Source organism: Petaurus breviceps, unplaced genomic scaffold, assembly GCF_028583685.1.
Source record: "Petaurus breviceps papuanus isolate PSGF00001 unplaced genomic scaffold, PetGlider_PUasm1.0 90723, whole genome shotgun sequence".
NCBI lineage: Eukaryota > Metazoa > Chordata > Mammalia > Diprotodontia > Petauridae > Petaurus > Petaurus breviceps.
The window spans coordinates 2742835-2763429 of record NW_027187323.1 but is presented as its reverse complement, the minus strand read 5'-3'; the positions used below and the strand labels follow the sequence as shown (position 1 = coordinate 2763429).

The window sequence follows — 20595 nt, the reverse complement described above, 5'->3', positions numbered from 1 at the left end:
CAGAGATAATTTTGTTCATCCTCCTAATTATCAGTATCAAGTAGGTCACAAGAGCACAGATATATATGTTTGCCAAAGCTGTTTACCAGTATTGGGACTGAGCTTATCTTAATTGGTGAGTAGATAAGTACAAACTCACCTAGTCTAGGCAGCTCCATTTCATGATGACCATACTTCATATTATCGGAGTTATCTACCCAGGTCATCTTCCCATCTGTTTTTCTGGCCTCTCCACCCTTTTCCACCATGTATGCCTCCACTCCCACCCTTTCTATTTTCTGCTCTGGACATAGTAATCAAATCAGTACCACCTTTGCTTTTGGAAAGGGCATGTCATTCAGCTGCCCTATAGCAACTTCCTTTTCTTTCCTTCCCACCACTTCTCTGCTTGAATTTTTTTCCTCCATTCCATTTTAGAATATAAGCTCCTTGAAGACAGGGACGATATAACTTTAGTATTAATGTTCCTACTATTTTCCACAATGTTAGGCATTTAGCAAGCACTTAATGTATGCTTTTTCATTCATTCAAACCACTGGATATTAAATTCAGAGTATAATTGCAAGAGAGATTCCATATGGATGTTGAGGTTCCCCAGATACTCCTCTTTGTAAATGATGTTATGTTGATTTTATCAACTTCCTGAACATTATAGTACTTTCTTATTAAGACCCATAGTCATTTAAGAGTTTGACTTGGGACGGCTAGGTGGCGCAGTGGCGCAGTGAGTAAAGTGCCGGCCCAGAGTCAGGAGAACCTGAGTTCAGTTCCCACCTCAGATACTTTACACCCACACAAAAAAACTAGCCATGTAACCTTGGGGAAGTTACTTAACCCCAATTGCCCTCCAAAAAAAAAAAAAAAAAGCAAAAACAAAGAGTACAAAGAGTTTGACTTAATTATCCATAACAGAAGAGCCAAGTGGTTGAAGATTTAATATGCCATTGAATGGATGGTTAACTATAGAATCAGTTCATTAATGTATTTCTCTTGGGCAGGTACTGAAGTTTGAAAATGAACTGAGCCTAAAATGCATTAAATAGGAACAAGAGAATGGACTGTATTGCATTTGGGAAATTGTACAATTCATTTAGCGATCCCAAGTCTTTTCCTGAAATAAATGTCCTTGAAAAGTAAAAAAAAAAACAGTTGTCTTTTAGTAATGCTATATATGGCTATCAATCACGGGATTCTACAGTTTCCAAGAAATGAGGTTGAAAATCACCCAAAAGGACAATGGAAAAGGATTTAGCATTATCCAAGTAAATAATTGTACCCCACACGTTAAAAAATTCTGCTAAATAAATGTATAATTATACAAGGTTGATCATATGGAAAGAGCTATGTGTAGAAATAGTACCCTTTTAATATCAAGAGATTTAGAGGAAGGTCATATTGAAGTGAGCTCCCATGAAGAGATTCTGGGAAGTTATTGAAAGCAGTCACTTTTGGGGCATAGGGATTATAATCTGAACTGTTTGAGGCAACACCTATGTAGGTGAGATCTAATAACCATTCAATTTTTTGTATCTAGTATGCTGCATAGAAAGGAGCTCTATTCTCTATGCTTTGCAGTTAAAATAGCCTTGGAAATAGAATTTTAAGAATCACAGTAACCTGTCAGGAACGTTAGAAGTGATCTATCTAGTCTTTAAGCCTATACTGTCACCCTCTAGGAATAGGGACCAGAGACCTGTGATCCTTTGCTACGTATCCTTATACTCTCAGGTAAAAAAAACTCATTCTGTCCCCATAGTTCAGTGTCTTTTCTGCAATCTTAGAGAGTTTCCTGTAATTAAATTTAAATGACTTGTCCAGGGTCACATAGCTAGAACATGTCAGAGGCTTGAACCCAGGCCTGATTTCCAGGGCAGCTCTCTTGACTGTGCCACAGTGTCTGTCAGTAGCATATTGATATCCTGCTGTCCAGCATAGCACCTTTGTTAGTTTTTGGTTACGTAACACATTTTGCTACAATTTCAGGATTCTTCCTAGTGAAGTGATCAATATGAATAGACCCTCTTACATTTACATGCAAACTGAGAGACAGTTACCATTACCAATTTATATATTGCCCTCTTCCCTATAGCAGCTTGTCTAACACTTAAGTTTTGTAACACCTAGTTCCCCCAGGCCTACTTATAAATCCGGCAATGAATGACTCTTGTGTCCTTGTACATGTGCGTGCACGCACCGACACATATATATTCATGTTCTCAAGAGTGAAAAAAGTCCCAGTTATCAAAGTACTCTTGAGTAAGGATTTCTGGGAAGCCGTTCTCTAATGAATATCTGTAATTCAGTAATCATAGCATCTATGCCCATTCAATTTCTGGAAAAAAAAAAAAAAACTTCTGATAATAATGAAGACCTTGTAACTAGATAACCAATGAAGCTTTGGGCTTTTAAGCTGTTGGCTGTGTGAGTCATTACCAAAAGAATGAGGCCAGAGCCATGCCAATTACCTGTATGTAGTTACCTTTTAGGAAGTACTTCCTTGTTTACCTGCAGACAACGCATAAACTTTCAGACCTTGGACAGCACTTCTGTTTCAAGATGTTCAAAATTATTGACAGTGTTGATGTGTTGCCAGTTTAATGTAGTGATTTTAGAGCAGGGCTTGTGTATTTCATCATATCAGGCACCCTGTGGAATGACTTTTTTTACTATCACAACCTCAATAAGAGGCAGATAAAGCCTGATAAGCTTGCCTTTATTTGTATCCTTTAATGAGATATTAGCTGGGGTTTTTTTTTCCTGATACAGCTAAACATAGCAAGTTATTTTTATTTATTATTTGCAGCAATTCAGCATAACCATGACAATTTCATGAAATACTCTACCACATATTTCATTTCCCAGCATTTCCATATTTAAGACTGTATATTACCACACCTTTCACAAGTTATAGTTATGAAACTGACCATGATTGTTCATATCATTGCAGAAAAAAGTTTTATTTTACTTCTATAAAACAAAGTACTGAGTCCCCTTGTATGATGTATCTATAGGCTAAGACAGATCTTTACTTTGTGTTCTCATTCTACGAGAATCAGTTTTTTATTTTCAAAGATAGTTGTTGGAATTCATTGGAAGAGATTTCCCACATTGATAGGAAGAAAAACCTAAATAGTGACTGTGCCTCACAAGTATTAACACCACTCAGTGCTTCAGTTAGGCTCAAGAAACATAGAAAAACCCTTTGCAGGTTGATCACATAATTTAAGAGTTAGATGGGATTTTTCAGTGGTTGTCTAGTCAAATTTATACCTGGAAAAGAATTCTTCCTACAAAATACTAGACGGATAATCATTCAGCCTTCAGTTTAATTTACCACCTCAAAGGTAACCCATTCCACTTTTGAAAAGCTTTGTTAGCAAGTTTTTGTTTACATGAAGCCTAAATTTGCCTCTGTGACACACTCATTGCTCTTCTGAGGATAATATTGTTTCTATTCTGTAATGTCTTAGTCTTTGCAGTCTTCTAGGAGGAGTCTAGGTTAATTAAAATTAGGCCTGTTCATCTCAAAGGAATTAGAACCACATCAAGGATGAGAGACAGAATTTCCTTTTTTTCCTAAGATAAGTCTAGACTAGAGTGACTCTCTCAGACCTACCAAGTGAATTTGCTGTTGATATTAACTGCTATTCTCTTATTTCTTTACATTTTGTATTAACCATCCTTCTTGAGGCTTCTCCTGGTAGCCATCTGCTAGTGTCCTCCTCCACATGTGATCTTGTGTCTATTTTTTTTGTGTTTAATATATACCTGTTTTTGTACTTGTCACCTTCCTTGTTAGAATTACTAGTAAGTTCCTTGAGGACAAAAAATATTTTGTTTTTGTCTTCATATCCTCATTATAGTACCTAACACATAGTGATACTTAGATTTGATATGCAGAAATGCAGGACAGGTATGGTCAGGGCAAGAAAACATGCATAAATATAAATCTAGGGATCATAATCTTCATTTATGTATAGTACAAAATAATTTAAGGATGATAGAAGAGATGAGTTTTATTTAACTATAGTTGTTATGACTGGAAAGATAGTCATAATAGTGAATTAAAAGTCAGTTCTGTAAACATTTCCCATTTATATTCACCACTGCTATTAGGTTCAGTTTGGGGGTTCACAATGTGAGACACTTGAAAAATTTGGAAATCAGTTTTAAAAAGTGGTGCATGGTGCCTCACCCTTGCAAAGAAGTGAGAGTAGATTTTTTTTTAATGCTTAAATTTATTTATTTATTTTTAGTTTTCAGCATTCATTTCTACAAGATTTTGAGTTACAATTTTTTCTCCCCATCTTTCCCCTATCCCCACCCCAAAATAGCAAGGCTACTGAATATCCCTTCCCCCAATCTGTTCTCTCTTATATCCTCCCCCATTACCCCCCAACTTTCTAGTAGGGCATGATGGATTTCTATACCCCAGTGCCTTTATATCTTATTGCCCAGTTGCATGTAAAAAAAACCAAAAACCTATTTTTTTAAACTTTTGTTTTTAAAACTTTGATTTCTAGATTTTTTTCCCTTCTCTCTTCACCCGCCCCCACTGGGAAGATAAGCAGTTCAGTATAGGTTGTACATGTGTAGTTACCCAAATCATTTTCATAGTAGTTATATTGTGAAAGACTATATTTCCCTCCATCCTATCCCGCCCCCACTTATTCTGTTTTCTCTTTTGACCATATCCCTTTTCAAAAATGTTTGTTTCTAACTACCCTCTCTCCCAATCTGCCCTCCCTTCTCTTATCCCCTACCTCCCCATTTTCCTGTAGGGTAAGATATATTGAGTATGTGTATATATATATATATATATATATATAATATGTATGTATAACCCAATTGAGTATGTATATTATTCCTTCCTTAAGCCAAATTCAATGAGAATAAGGTTGCCCCATTCCCTTTCACCTTCCTGGTCTTCCCCTCCATTGTAACAGTTTTCTCTTACCTCTTTTATATGAGATAATTTACCCTAATCTATCTCTCCCTTTCTCCTTCTCCCAATAAATTCCTCTCTCACCTCTTAATTTTATTTTTTAGATAGCCTCCCTTCATGTTAAACTCATCCTGTGCCCTCTGTCTTATGTATACATGAATATACACATGCCAACACTAACACATATATTTATATGCATATATACCCTCCTATACCTACATATATGTATGTATACATATATATTTATATTCCATGCAACTATCCTCATTCTGAGGAAAGTCTTATGAGTTACAATTACCGTTTTTCCATGTAGGAATGTAAATAGTTCAACTTTAATAAGTTCCTTATGATTTCTTTTTTCCTGTTTACCTTCTTATGCTTCACTTGCTTCTTGTATTTGAAAGTCAAATTTTCTGTTCAGCTCTGTTTTTTTCATCAAGAATGCTTGAAAATCCTATATTTCATTGATTCAATATAATTCATTGAATGACCATATTTTCCCCTGTAGCATTATACTCAGTTTTGCTGGGTAGGTGATTCTTGGTTTTAGTCCTGGCTCCTTTGACCTCCAGAATATCATATTCCAAGCCCTTCGATCCTTTATTGTAGAAGCTGCTAGGTCTTGTGTTATCCTGCTTGTGTTTCCACAATACTCAAAATTGTTTCTTCCTGACTGCATGCAGTATTTTCTCCTTGACCTGGAAACTCTGGAATTTGGCTTTAATATTCCTAGGAGTTTTCTATTGGGGATTTTTTTCAAGAGGCGATTGGTGAATTCTTTCAATTTCTTTTTTGCCCTCTGGTTCTAGAATATCAGGACAATTTTTCTTGATAATTTCTTGAAAGATGGTGTCTGAGCTCTTTTTTTTTTTGATCATGGCTTTCAGGTAGTCCAATAATTTTTAAATTATCTCTCCTGAATCTGTTTTCCAGGTCAGTGGTTTTCCCAATGAGATATTTTACATTGCCTTCTTTTTTTTTCATTTGTTTGGATCTGTTTTATAGTATCTTGATTTCTCATAAAGTCATTAGCTTCCAATATAATTTTGAAGGAATTATTCTCTTCAGTGAGTTTTTGAAATTCCTTTTCTGTCTGGCACATTAGGCATTCTTATCCTCACTAGGTTTTTGGGCCTCTTTTGCCATTTGAGTTAGAGTTAGTCTATTTTTTAAGGTGTTATTTTATTTTCTAGTGTACTTTTGGGTCTCCTGTAGCTATTAACTTGCTTTTCTTGATTTTCGTGCATAATTCTCATTTCTCTTCCCAATTTTTCCTCCACTTCTCTTACTTGATTTTCAAAATCCTTCTTGAGTTTCTACATGGCCTGTAACCAGTTCATATTTTTCTTGGAGGCTTTTGATGCAGGAGTTCTGACTTTGCTGTCTTCCTCCCACTCCATGCCTTGATCTATTTTGTCCCCCAAAAAGGATGCTCTGGTCTGTTTGTGCTTCTTCTGCTTGCTCATCTTGCAACCCAATTACTTGACTTTTGAGTTCTTTGACATGGTAGAGCTCTGCTTCCAGATTGCAGAGACCTGTGACCCAAATCACTGGGACTTTCACAGCTGCTGGAGCTATGAGGAGGGTGCCCTCTCCACAGCCCCCACAAGCTCTGGCTCACTGGCCACACACCCCAGGACCACCACCCAAGACCACGATCCAGATCTGCGCAGGTTAAAGCAAAAGCGATTGCTTTCTGAATGGTTGCTTGTTCCCCCTACAATCTGCACACCAGTAGCTCCTGAGGCAGCCACAGCACAACAGCCTCCTCACCCCAGGGGCAAGGGCTGGACCGAACTCTTCCGTCCCCCCTCCCCCCATTCCCACAGAGTTCCACACTGACCATTTACTTTGTCTTTGGCATTTATGGCTTGAGAAGTCTGGAAACCACCACAGCTTCTGGTGATTCACTCTCCTGAAGTTTGCTCTGGCTGCTATTGTTTTGGGACTGCCCTGGGACTAGAACTGAGTGGCTCACAGGGAGCTGCTCTCAGCTCCCAGCTCAGTGGAATAGATTCTTATTGTCTGCCTGCTTTCAGCTGGAGATTTGTTTCTCTCTGTCTCTTTGTGGGTTCTGTAGCTCTAAAGTTTGTTTAGAATCATTTTTTATGTGTATTGGAAGTCATTGGAGCGGGAGCTTACAACAAGTTCGTGCTTCTACCGAGATGGTTCTTTGGGTTCAAGATAGTCCTTATAATTTTGCAGCATTTTTATGTTTTGTTTTGTTTTTCTATTTAAAATGTTGAAGTAAATGGGTGGCTAAGTGGTACAGTGATAGAGCACCGGCCCTGGAATCAGAAGGACCTGAGTTCAAATGTGGCCTCAGACACTTGACATACTTACTAGCCATGTGACCTTGGGCAAATCACTTAACCCCAATTGCCCTGCCTTCACCCCTCCAAAAAAAATGTTTAAGTAAAGCAAATTGTTTTTTTTTTTGTTCTACTTTAATTCGCTTCAGTTCATATGTCTTTCTCTGCTTTTCAATATTCCTCCTTTCATCATCTTTTCATAGCACAGTAATAGACCATTGGGGTAGCTAGATGGTGCAGTCGATAGAGCACTGGGCCTAGAGATAGGAAGATCACTGAGTTCAAATCCAGCCTCAGAAAATTTATTAACTGTGTGACCCTGGGCAAGTCATTTGACTCCTATTTGCCTCAATTTCTTATCTGTAAAATGGGAACACAATGGAGAAGGAGATGGCAAACCACTCCAGTGTCTTTGCTTAAAAACAAACAAAACAATCCCAAACCAACCCCATGGACAAACTCCATGAGGTCACATAGAGTTGTACATGACTGAACAACAATGATACATCATTGCATATCTGAATTAGTCTAGCCATTCTCCAGTTGATTGACATCTACCTTGTTTCTAGTTCTTTGTTATCATAAAAAGTGCTACTGTAAGTGTTTTGTTGTATACAAGGCCATTCTTTTTGTTATTGAATTTTTTGGAGTAAAAGCTTAGAAGTATAGTCTCTTGGTCAAAAGGTACGTATGACATTTTTGTCATTTACTTAGCATAATTCCAAATTGCTTTCCAGAATGGTTGCATTAATCTACAGTTCATCCCATAGTATCTTAGTGTGCCTGTCTTTCCCCAACCCCTCCAATGTCTTCATTTTTTTTGTCATCATTACCAATTTGTTGGATATGAGGTGCAATTTCAGGGTTTGTGATTTGGAACATTCTTTCATATAGTTTGCAGTCCCTCTTTTGGAACTATTTGTTCTTATCCTTTGGCCACATATCAACTGAGGAATGGCCCAAACATATGTCTTGTAGTATTATCCCTTTATTTAAAAAATTGTGAGGTTTTTTATTTCAGTAGAATTCCAAATTGTTTTCCAGAATGTAAATGTGTTGTTCCACAGCCTCTCTTCCAATTTTTTTTTTGTCATCTTTGCTGATCTGATAGTATTAGGTGGAAGCTAAGTTATGTTAATTTGCATTTCTTTTTATTTAGAGCATTTTTAAATGCTTGTTAATGGCTTGCATTTTAATTAATAAACATTTATTAAACTCTTGATGTGTGCCAGGAACTGTGCTGAGGTTTTGTGCTAAGCGCTTGTTGGTTGTTTGTTGTTCGTCCTTCATTTTCAAAGAGGACCAGTGACACCTCTGAGTGATGTCTTGATTTATGCACGAATTGGATTTAAGTGAGGATGAGTTTTACACAAAGCAAAGAAGAAGAAAAAGCAACCTTCTGTCCTCAGGAAGCTAATATTTTAATGAGGGAGACAACATGTAGTTAAAAGATAAATGCAGAATACATAGAAGTAAACTGGAGAGAAAGGCTCTAAGGGGAAACTGTTTCTTGTAGAATATATAGTTTGTACCAAGTCTGTTCATATCTTTAATCTTTTATGGTTCATTTCTATGAGATGAGGCATAAACCTCAAAGAAGAGGTGTAAAAATTGCTGGTGAGCTTCCTAAAAGAGGGAATTTTATCTTTGAGGAGCAAATCCTTTGGTACCTCATTTTTCCTTACCACATAGATTTTATCTTGAGCATATTAAACTAAAATATTATGGAATATTGTGTATCGTTGGTAAAACACTGAATCTTATTTAATCCAGCATATCCATTAACCATTAAGACTAGCACCTTGGGCATGGGGGATTGCTGAACCATTTTCAGGACCACTCATCCACCTTCTGTATCCTCTCACCTGTGGCTCTAAGAAGCTGTAGCTTGTGCAGTGGCCCCACTTCAGTAAAATCATCTCAGTAGATGGGCTAAACCAGATTGAGGGTAACCAGCAGACCTCAAGCCCATTGGTGAGTTAGAGGGATGTCTGCCACAAGCATAAGAAGACTTTCTCCAGTAGAATGGGTGAGTTTGTTCCTCTAGCCAGAAAGGTGACTGAAGCAGGGACTGTGGAGAACTCAGAGCTCGGTCAGACATCAGAGATGCCAAGGTCATCCATTGCATCCCTGGCCATTACCAGTTGTCCTGACTTTTGTCTTGCCACTGGACTTCAGTGACTCTGGGGGAGAGGTTGAGGTTGATGACTTTGTGCAGCTCTGCCTCACTTAAGTCCAATTCATGAGCCAGTCAAGACATCACCCTGTGGTCAACAACCTTGTGGAACAACAACATCAAGCATTCTCAAAGTGCCCACTCTGTGCAAGGCAGCGTGCCACATGCTGGGGATACACACGTGTAAAACAAGGAGCTCCGTCCCTGCTTAGGAGAAACTTACATTCTAACGAGAAAGATAATAAATACACGGAAAGTAGTCATACAAGGTTGTTGTTGTTGTTGTTTGTCCTTCGTTCTCGAAGAGGACCATGGCATCAGGAACCTGGGAAAGTTATACAAGGTAGTTTGAAAGGGAAGGCACTAGCAGTTGGAGAGATCATCAAAGGTTTCATGCAGAAGATGTTGTTTGAACCACCTCCTTAAAAGATGGAAGGTAAGGAGGATTGCATTTCTGTAATGGGGATGGAGGAGATGGAGAATGGTGTGTGAGGTCCAGAGAGAAGGCCAGTTTGTCTAGAATGCAGAACATGGAAGAAGGATTAACATCCAATGAGGCTAGAAAGATACATTGGCTCTAGGTTATATGAAAGTTTTAAAAGATAGAGAAGTTTGATATTTTATTCCAGAGGTAATAAAAAATCACTGGAATTGATTGAGTCTAACATAATCACATAAGGAAAATTACTTCAGCAGTGGTAGCATAGATTAGAGTGGTGAGAAGCTTGAGGCAGAGGGACCTGTTAGGAAGTTATTGGAATAATCTAAGGGAGAAGTGACATTATACAAGATATCTTTTAACATTTATTTTACAAATAAAGAAATTGAGGAACAGGGAATCAAAGGGACCTATAGGTAATGAGAGTGACTAGACTTAAGTCCATGAAGTCTGATTTTAGAGCAGGGGTTCTTGCCCTAGTGTCCATGAATTTTTTTTTTAATTTGCTAACTATATTTCTATATAATTGGTCTTCTTTGCATTTTTTTTAATACTTTTAGAAGCACTATTTTGAGAAGGGGGTCCATAAGTTTCACCAGACTTCATGATACAAAAAAGGTTAAGAACCCTTGCTTAACAGATGTGTTTATTCCAAACTTGTGTTACTTATTCAGCTTCCTACTTACCTGTAAGATTTACATAGTTTTGATTTCTCTGTGCTTTCCTTTTCCATCAGATGTTGATAGATCACAGGCATCCATTACTATCTTATCCTGAAGAATTTGCTATCCAGAAATCTTCCATATATCAGATACATTGGAGGCCTTCATCTGGTTCTTTAAATATCCATAGCTGTAGCATTTGTGGTCATTTCTATTTCTTATTCTATTACATAATACTACATAATTGACCCATCTTCTTTTCAATTCATGCCAGCTCTTCTTGATCATTAGACTGTAAGCTCCTTAAGATCAGGGACTGTCTTTGCATTTTTATTTGTATCTTCAGTGGTTAGCACAGTGTCCTGCATATAGTAAACACTTAATAAATATTTAATGAATTACTGCATTACCAATGATTACATGAAGAGGTAAATTAAAAGTTTTGATCAGTCAGATCATTAAGCACCTACTGTGTGTAAAGCATTGTGCTCTTGATATAAAAAGAAAGGCAAAAGATAGTTTTTACCCTTGAGGAGCTCACAGTTTAATAGGGGAAACAAGAAACAAATACATACAAACAAACAATATACAGGATAAATACGAAATAATTAACAGGTGGAAAGGATTAGGATTAAGAGAGACTTGGAAAGGTTTCCTGTAGAAGATAGAATTTTAGCTGAGACTTGAAGGAAGCTAGGAGGCAGAGAAGAGAAGAGAGAGCCTTCCAAGCTTGGTGACAGCTAGAGAAAATGTCCAGAGGAAAGAGATGAATTATGTTGTTTATGGAACAGCAGGTTGTTGTCACTGGACTAAGGAATTTGTAGTGAAGTGTAAGGTATAAGAAGATTAGAAAGGTAGAGTGAAGGTGCTGGGTTATGAAGGTATTTGAACACCAAACAGAGGTTTTTTTGTATTTGATCCTAGAGGTTCACTGGAGTGGAGCATGGGGATGATGTGGCTGGATTGGTGCTTCATGAAAATCACTTTGGTTACTCAGTGTAGAATGGAATGGAGTGGAGAGAAACTTGTGACAGAGAGACTAACCTTCAGGCTATTCCATTATTCTAGGCCTGAGGTAATAAGGGCCTATACCAGCATTTTGGTAATATCAGAGGAGAGAAGGACATATACTGAAGAGATGTTGCAAAGGAAGATTTGACAAGCCTTGGCAACAGATTGACCAGGAGGGTGGTGGTGTTGGTAGTTTTAAGAGAGAGAATAAGAGGTTGAGGATGATACCCTAAGTTGTGAGCCTGGGGGACTGGGGGGGGGGTACATCAGCAGTAATAGGGAAGTTTGGAGGGGTCAGGAGTTTATGGGGAAATATAACAAGTTCCAATTTGGACATGTGTTTAAGATGTCTATCTACTAGACATCCAGTTCACAATGTTTGAAAGACAATTAATTGGAGATGCTAGATGAGTGATCAGGAGAGAAGTTAGCAATGGAGAAGTATATTTGAGAATCATTAGCTTGGAGGTGGTAATCATTCATGGGAGCTGATAAGGTTACCAGATGAAATAGTATAAAGTGAGAAGAGATGAGGGCTCAGGACAGGACCATGTAGGGATACCCATGGTTAGTGGGGTGTGACCTGGATCCAACAAAGAAGATTCAGAAAGAGCAGATCATATAAATAGAATGAGAACCAGGAGAGAGTGGTGTCTTGAAAACCTAGAAAGAAGAGGGTGATCAACAGTGTCAGAGGCTGCAGAGAGGCAAGAAGAATGAGGATTGAGGAAAGGCCGTTGGATTTGACAATTAGGAGAGCATTGATAACTTTGGAGAGAGCAGTTTTGATTGAATGATGATGTTAGAAACCAGATTGTAGGGAGTTGAGAAGAGAGTAAGTGGAGCCACCTGTTGTAGATGGTCTTCCCAAGGAGTTTAGGTAGAAAGGGCAGAGATGTAGGATGATAGCATGGATAGAGGGATCAAATGAGGGTTTGGTTTTTGGTTTTTAGGATAGGGGAGACATGGGCATATTTGTAGGGAGTAGGGAAGGAACCAGTAGACAGTAAGAGATTGAAAGCAAGTGAGAGCAAAGAATATAGAACTGTAATGAAGTCTACTCCTTTTATTTGACTTAATCTAATAGAATTTTCAATTATTCTCTTGAATATTTGTGATTTTATCGGACAGCTAGGTGGCACAGTGGATAGAGCACCAGGCCTGGAGTCAGGAAGACCTGAGCTCAAATCCAGCTTCAGACACTTACTAGCTAGTGTGATCCTGGGCAAGTCACTTAACCACTGTTTACCTCAGTTTCCTCATCTGTAAAATGAGCTGGAACTAGTATCTTTACTAAGAAGACCCCAAAAGAGGTCACAAAGAGTTGGAGATGACTGAACAACAATAGCCTGTTGCATATAGTTTTCTGGGGCCAGCTAAAAGTGGCACAGTGGATAGAGTTCTGGGTCTAGAGTCAGGAAAATCCATCTTCCTAAATTCAAATCTGGCCATAGACACTTACTGTCTGTTTTACCCTGGGCAAGTCACTTAACCACTGTTTACCTCAGTTTCCTCAATCTGTAAAATGAGCTGGAGAAGGAAATAGCAAACCATGCCATTATCTTTGTCAAGAAAATCCCAAATGGGATCGCAAAGAGTTGGACATGACCAACCAACAACAAAAATTTTATTGGAAATTACATATCTAAGGAAAAAAGAGATGAATAAAAACTTATTTTCTAATGACTCCATGATAGAACAATTCTCAGATTAGTTCCTATTCTTCAGAAAAGAATGAATGAGTGAATGAAAAAAGCATTTATTAAGTGCTTATCATGTATAGTTCTGGAGATACAAATAGGAAAGCAAGACAGTTCTTGCTCCTAAAGATCTCTTGTAGTACTTGAGAGAGGTTTTTTGCTTCAAGTCATATGGAAAAACCTTGGCATCTTTGGGTGTATAGCAATTGTTAATTTATCTTTAGTGCCATTTTCAGTTGACAAAACCATATTCTTTGCTGACATTGATCTATTTGACAATTCTAAGGATTTTGGTTGTGAGAATTTTATTTTCTAAATCTTCAGTATTTATGACTTCTGGAAAGATTGTGGCCAGGTTATCTCTCCACATTCATTGCTCCCTTACATGATGGCCTACCAAAAAGTAGTACTGTGAGTATTGAGTTCTACTGTACTCACAGTTCTTGGGCTTGCCTAGCCTATTATTTGAAGTTGATCAGTGAGTTATAGTGGTGGTTGTGAGGATGTTAAATTACCTTTTCACAAGGGTTGCCCTCTTTAATGATGATGGCTTGAGGGGTTGGGTCTAAAGTTGGGCCAGAGGTATGGGCAGGGCCTTGATATTCCCAGGACTGTTGATCACAGGATCTTGGTCTTTCTTTGTTTGGGTCTAAGAAGAAAGTCAGATCTTGAAATTTCAAAAGATGCATGTTGCATAATGGTAGATGGAATAATGATTTCATTTGTATTTTGACTTGTTCTAAGTTCATAATCTCATTCCAAGTATAAATGGGAGACTAGATTGAATTTGGGACAGTGTTAGGTTTATTTTTTTAAGTTTTTTTCAGATATACACAGCTTACTACTAAAGAAGAGTTCTAGATATCTACCCATATTATACAGTTCCTTATAGCACAGGTTCCTGATAACTTAATGTCGAGTCAGTATAGTTTTTCTTTCTTTTCTTCCATTCTGATCTTCTCTCTGTTCCACTAAGGAAATCTGTTTTACTTAAAAAAAAAATTATGAAAAAATTGACCATGTTTGTCAGAAGTTGTTTATGATTGCAGGAACAAAACTATTTCTAGTCACATGTAAGATCTGCTAGCTTTGTTAGGAATTAAAAACAAAACACAATCTTGTTACAGTTTCAACTCTTTCATTAAATTGGCACCAGCAATTTATATTTATAGTTAATACCTTTCCAGTCTTATACCTTGTACACCACATATTCTTTGATGCAGAGATACTGACTTCCTTGCTGTTCCTCCCACAAGAAACTTCATTTCTTGACTCCAAACATTTTATCTGAAAGTCCCCAAGTTGGTAATGCTTTCCTTCATCATTTCAGTTTCCTTGTTTCCCTGCCTTCCTTTAAGTGCCAGCTAAAACTTCACCTTCTGCAGGAAGCCTTTTCTCATCTCTCTTAATTGTAGTCCCTTTCCTGTGTTATTTCCTATTTCTCCTGTATATATCTTTTTGTACATAGTTGTTTGCATGTTGTCTCCCCTGTTGGGTTGTGAGCTCCTCAAGACTGAAGAGTGTCATTTGCCTTTCTTTGTGTCCCCACTACTTAGCATAGTTCCTGGTAAAATATTTATTATTGTTTATTGACTGAATGACACTTATGCAGCCCATAATTTGCTTGTAATTTAAGTTTTGTTATTATTACTGTATTAAATACCTAACACGTCTACAAATTGTTTGAAAATATCCTAAAATATATAGTTAGAAATATAAAATTAAACTCTTAGAATTAAATGAGTCTCTTAGTTATTTCTCCATTTTTATTTGCTTATTAATGTGTACTTCTAGTAGTCCTCTGTAGTCTCAGCTATCAGAGCAGGAATTTGAAGTGCATATTCATATTTTGAATATTCATAGATTTGTATTTTAAGTTATTGTTACTAATTTTACATAGTGAGTTTCTGTATAAACTGATATCACAAAAATATAATAGATTTTGAAGTTAAATGGCTGGTTCTTCTGTATTTAAAATTGGTATAAATACAAGCCTCTTTATTTGTTCCTAAAGCTACTTCTCAAGAGGGGTGTGTATGTGCGCACACGCATACACATATACATGCCTGTACACACATGGAATCAGAGACAACTAGATTTATATTTTGCCAAATAGTATAAAATTTATTTCTAAACGAAAAAGACACCTCCATTTCTTATAGATAGCTACAGGAGCACAAAATAAAATAACAAGTATATAAAACCTTCCCTCAACTTGGTCTTTAAATACTCCCCACAGAAATATAGAACTACCAGCTATGAGTCTCATGAATTTTCCAGGAAAACTGACATTCATTCGTGTAGTTACTGGAAAATACTTTTTTAGAGTGTGAGGGGAGCCCATTTAGTCAGACATAAAACATTTTGCCCATCAAAATAGTAGGAAATATGTTTATTTTTATATTTGAAGTTAAACCCTTCATTAAAAAATGCTCAAAATTGATGACCAGAGAAATGAATTGTGTTAGTTTCTGCACATATATTACTCTTTCTAGGTGAGAAATCTTTTTTTTTTTTTGAGTTCTTAAAATTGTCAAAACTCTAACAGTGTTGATATTAATATCCTGTGGGTTACCCTTTCTATTCCCTTTTCTGCTTCTTCCTCTTTGAGTTAAAGTAAAATATTTTCAACTAATTTACCTACTTCTTTTTCTTGCCCTGGGAAATCTGTGTGTTAGAGAAGAGGTCAGATTAGAAGTGATGAAGTTAAAAGCAGGAAGAAAAGATAGAAATCTACATAAATTTGCTAGATTTCCTAAGTGATATCATGGCAATGTGGTTTCATATTTTGTTTATGTATACTGTGATTTCCCAGGTCAGACTAATATTTACTTAGTAAATTTAATGCTTAATAAATATTTACTTAAAACGAGTATGTCCAAGTTAAGTATGAATGATAAAGTTATTACACACAATTTGTGCCATTGTTATCCTCTACTAATGTGCATAGCTATAGGTAACCTATTTAGCAAGCAAACCTGAGAAAATTAACTACTTGACATCTTATTATTATCCATTTTTTGAAAAAAATTTATGTGATACCAAGGTCTTAATACCTATACAGTTAATATATTCTAGTATAAAAGTAATGGTTCCTACTTTATTTTTCAGCTATTCTCTATGTAATGAGATTTGTATGTCTAGACAATTCCTTACAAGTTGTCCGTAAATAATTTGTAAAGGAATATTTATTCATCTTATCCTGTGATCTGTTGGCATCTGACCTCATGAAATCTATGTCAAATTTCCTCAAGAAAGCAGAAAAATCAGAAAGCACCACCTATGATTGATTAATGATGCTGTGCAAAAGAATTGTCAGAGCCACTTACAAGTCCATGCTTGTGATCATAAAATCCAGTGTACTTTAATAAAGCAGTTAAAGAAAATAGGAAACTTAAAAACTGAATACCACAAGTAATCATGTAATATGTACTCAGATTATCCTTTATTTCATCAGGTTTGTTTGTTTGTTTTTTTGAAAGGGGAAAAAGCAAATTTAGCGCTTTTGTTGCCATGTTAGTTTGTCTTGTTTAGGGATAGAATAATAGATTCAAAACAAATTTTTTTAAAACCTTTGACAAAGTCTCTTAAGTGGTGTGAAAAGAGCTATCATAATATTAAAACTTTATTAATATTAAATGTTAATTTTATATTATCAATTAATATTAAAACCTTATTGAGTTTTAATGTGTCATTTTAATTGTTGTAGTTTAACTGTTCAGTCTAAGTGAAAGTATAAATGTTTAATCCTGTTAGCATTTTTCTTTTTCTTTTTCAAATATTGTCACTGATGGCATTTTATATTTTTCATTTAGCTTGTAACACTCCAAGAAGCAAAACTGCTGCTAAATGAGGATGATTACCTTATTAAGGCTGTATATGACTACTGGGTGAGGAAACGTAAAAACTGCAGGGGGCCGTCCCTCATTCCTCAGATAAAACAAGAAAAAAGAGATGGTTCCACCAACAATGACCCCTATGTTGCTTTCCGGAGAAGAACAGAGAAAATGCAGACTCGAAAGGTAATTTGTAATTGGGTTTAAGTGTGTTTAGAATAATGGTGTTTGAGAGAAAATTAGTTTTTCTATTGCTAATAATGTAAATGGTTTTGAATAATTTGAACATAATTTAGAGTGATAGAATTTAATACTCTTAAAGGAGAACAATTTAACAGCTTTATTTGAAATTCTGTTTTTCAGTAGTTCTTGAGTAAAGGTGTCTCATTTTTAGCTTGTACTTTACATTAACCACTTGTTGGAGGTCTTATATGAACTTTATTCCTTATCTGGATTACACAAATATAAATCACTTCTCCATGTCAGTTGATCAGAGATGAACAACATTCTCAGTTTCAAGAAGAGGAATAGGTTTGGAGCTGTGAATTGATTTGGAAAGACTTTTCACCTTTCTTTTGGTTTAGAGGTATAAGGGGGAATGATTGATTTCAAAGATTTAGTAAAAAATGCCACTAGCCACAATTTTCATACTCTTATAAGCATTAAATACACAGACCCATCCTCTACCACAATCCATAGTTTGGAAAATTTATAAATGAAATGTTAAAAGTTAAAGACAGCCCGAAGAGGCTGATAGAGTGCTGAGTTTGGGGTCAAGAAGATCTGAGTTCTGATCCAGCCTCAGGTACTTACTCTATAAGCCTGCACAAACCATTTAACCTCTGTCTGAGTCAGTTTCCTTAACTCTAAAATGGGAATGATAATAGCACCTATCTCCCAGAGTTGTTGAGAGTATTAAATGAGATAATATTTGTAAAGTGCTTAGCACAGTACCTGGCATGTAGTGAGTACTATATAAATGTTAGCTATTATTGAAGATGGAACCCATCTCATACTTCCTTTCTCTATGAGCCATTTCCAGATAGCCAACTCACAGTAATTACCCCTTCATTTTAGCATGGGTTTGTCACTAAGTATAAGCTGCCCTGTGTTATTTTTTTTCTGTAAGTATCCTTGCCTTATCAACTAGATTGTCAGCTCTTCCAGAACAAGACCCCTCTTTTATTCCTGTTTTAATTCATATTATCTTCGTGAAGTGCAGTGCCCTGAATATACTGTAAACACTGCATGTTTGTTTTGATGATGATAATAGTGTTTATTTTCTTTGTTTTTTTAAAGTGATTATTAATGCCTTTTTAGTAATTCCTGGAAGTTAGGGTCTAGCATTGACCTAGAACACAGGGATCTACAGGGAGAAAGAAGTCTCTTGGGTTTCAAAAAAAAAAAAAGCTAATATATTTGTTTGGATTTTTTGAAATTTTGTGTTCAAAAATTTGGTTTAAATTATTGCTTGATATGTTTTTATTAAGTTTTTTCAGAAGATACAGCAAGTATCATATTTTACTTATTAAGTGGTGGCCTTCACTTGTAGATTGATAGATTTTTTTTCCTGAAACTCTTTATTCTCTTGTAGAAAAACATAGTCATTGTACCAAACAAGCAGGGAAATACACATAATTGCCATGCCTAAAATATATATGTCTCATTCTTCAGCTTAGGTTCATTAATCTTCTATCCTAGTCCTATCAGTCTGATCACTCTTTCTCAGTTTTCCTTTGCCGGATCTTTGTCCAGGTCATACCAGTTAAATGCGAGAATCCTTCTTTTCTCACTTTATGCTATTTCACTAGCTCCCATAGATTCAGTTGTCATCTCTGTGTTGATAATTCACAAAACTATCTTTCTAGCCCCAACTTCTGTCCTAACCCTCAGACTCCCAACTCCAGATGCCTATTACACACCACAAATTGGTTGTCCTGTAGACATCTTAAATTCAACATGTCCAAAACTGAACTCATCTTTTCTGTCAAACCCTTCTCCTTCCAAACTTCCCCACTATTGTTGAGGGCAGTAACCTAGTCACCCAAGTTCTTAGCCTAGGTGTCATCCTTGACTCTTTATTCTCTCTCACCTTTATTTATAATCTGTTGCCAATGCCTGGCAATTTTATCATCTTACCATCTCTCATATTGTCCCTTCTCTCTGATGCTGCCACTATGATGGTGTAGACCCTCATTACCTCACTTGGGCTATTGCAATAGTCTGCTGTTCGGTCTCTCTGCAACTAGTCTCTCCTCCTGTCTATTTGTAATGTTAATGGAATTTAAGATCTTCCCCACTGATTAATGGGCCTCTAGGTGGAACCCATTAAGGGAGACTTGCTTAGGGGAGGCTTACTTTTAGGAAGGCTTTCACACTTTTTGCTAGTATCTACTTAGTCACTGAGGTACAACAACTGTTGTCATTCCTTCTAGCTCTGAGAAGTGTATACATACTCTGAGTTGGTGTTTTGCTTTGGGGGGGATCTTGTGATTCCCTGGTCAAGATTCTGAGAGGCTGTATGTTCAGAACTCCTGGACTGCTCAGATGTAAAGGATCTCTCAATCCAGGGATGTATGTAGAGTGTATAGTTGATTCAGGCAGTCAGAGCCCTGTCTGTTGGTCTTTATTTCTCTGCTTGTATATTCTTTGTATTTTCTCTGAAGTTCAGGGTGCTGACTTTTCCCTTGAATTAGTGAATGTAATTAAAAAAAGATTGTTGAACCCTTAAACAGCTATCTTTCCTAGTAAAGGAGATCTAAGAACCTATCCTAGCAACTATCCTGAGTGTGCTAGTGTGGTTGCTGTTACACCATTCTCCACTCAGTTGTCAAATCAATCTTTCTAAAGCACAGATCTGATCATTTCAGCTCTTCTTCACTCCCCCCGACCCCTCCCTATTTAGTAAACTTTCAGGGGCTTTTTGCCACCTACAGGATAAAATAAAAAAACTCTCTATTTGGCATTCAAAGCCCTCTCTTACCTTTCCAGTCTTACTGAACTTTTATTCCCTCAACATCCTATACAATCCAGGGACATTTTTTTTCCTTGCTATTTCTCCATCTCCAGACCCCAGGAATTTTTTATTGGCTGTCTTCCATACCTGGAATACTCTCCCCATTCATCTCTACCTCCTTGCTTCCTTGACTTCCTTCAAGTCTCAGATAAAATTCTGCCTTCTGTTATAATCTTTCCTCTTCCTCCTTAATCTTAATGCTTTCCTTCTCCAAGTATCCCAATTTATTCTATTATTTATCTTGTTTGTACTTATTTGTAATGTTATTTCCTCCATTAGCTTGTGAGGCCATTGAAAGCAAGGAATGTCATTTGCCTTTCTATGGTGCTTGATAAGTGCTTCTTACCTGACTGATACCTGTCTGGAAATTGGGTTACATACTTCATGGATCTATCCTCTGGGATCATAATTGGTCATTGCATTGATCAGAAGTCTTAATTCTTTCAAAGTTATTTTTCATTACAATGTTGTTACTGTATAAATTGTTTTCCTGGACTG

At 36.7% G+C, this 20595-nt stretch overlaps 1 protein-coding gene across 3 annotated transcripts in view; it reads left to right on the top strand.

The window, feature by feature from the left end:
* Positions 1-20595, top strand: part of EPC2 (enhancer of polycomb homolog 2) — a 187624-nt gene that overhangs the window by 123078 nt on the left and 43951 nt on the right. For all 3 annotated transcript variants that reach the window (XM_069066728.1, XM_069066727.1, XM_069066729.1), the window contains exon 4: positions 17061-17267. In XM_069066728.1, coding sequence (XP_068922829.1) covers positions 17061-17267 — 207 coding nt within the window. The remainder of the gene's footprint in view (positions 1-17060; positions 17268-20595) is intronic.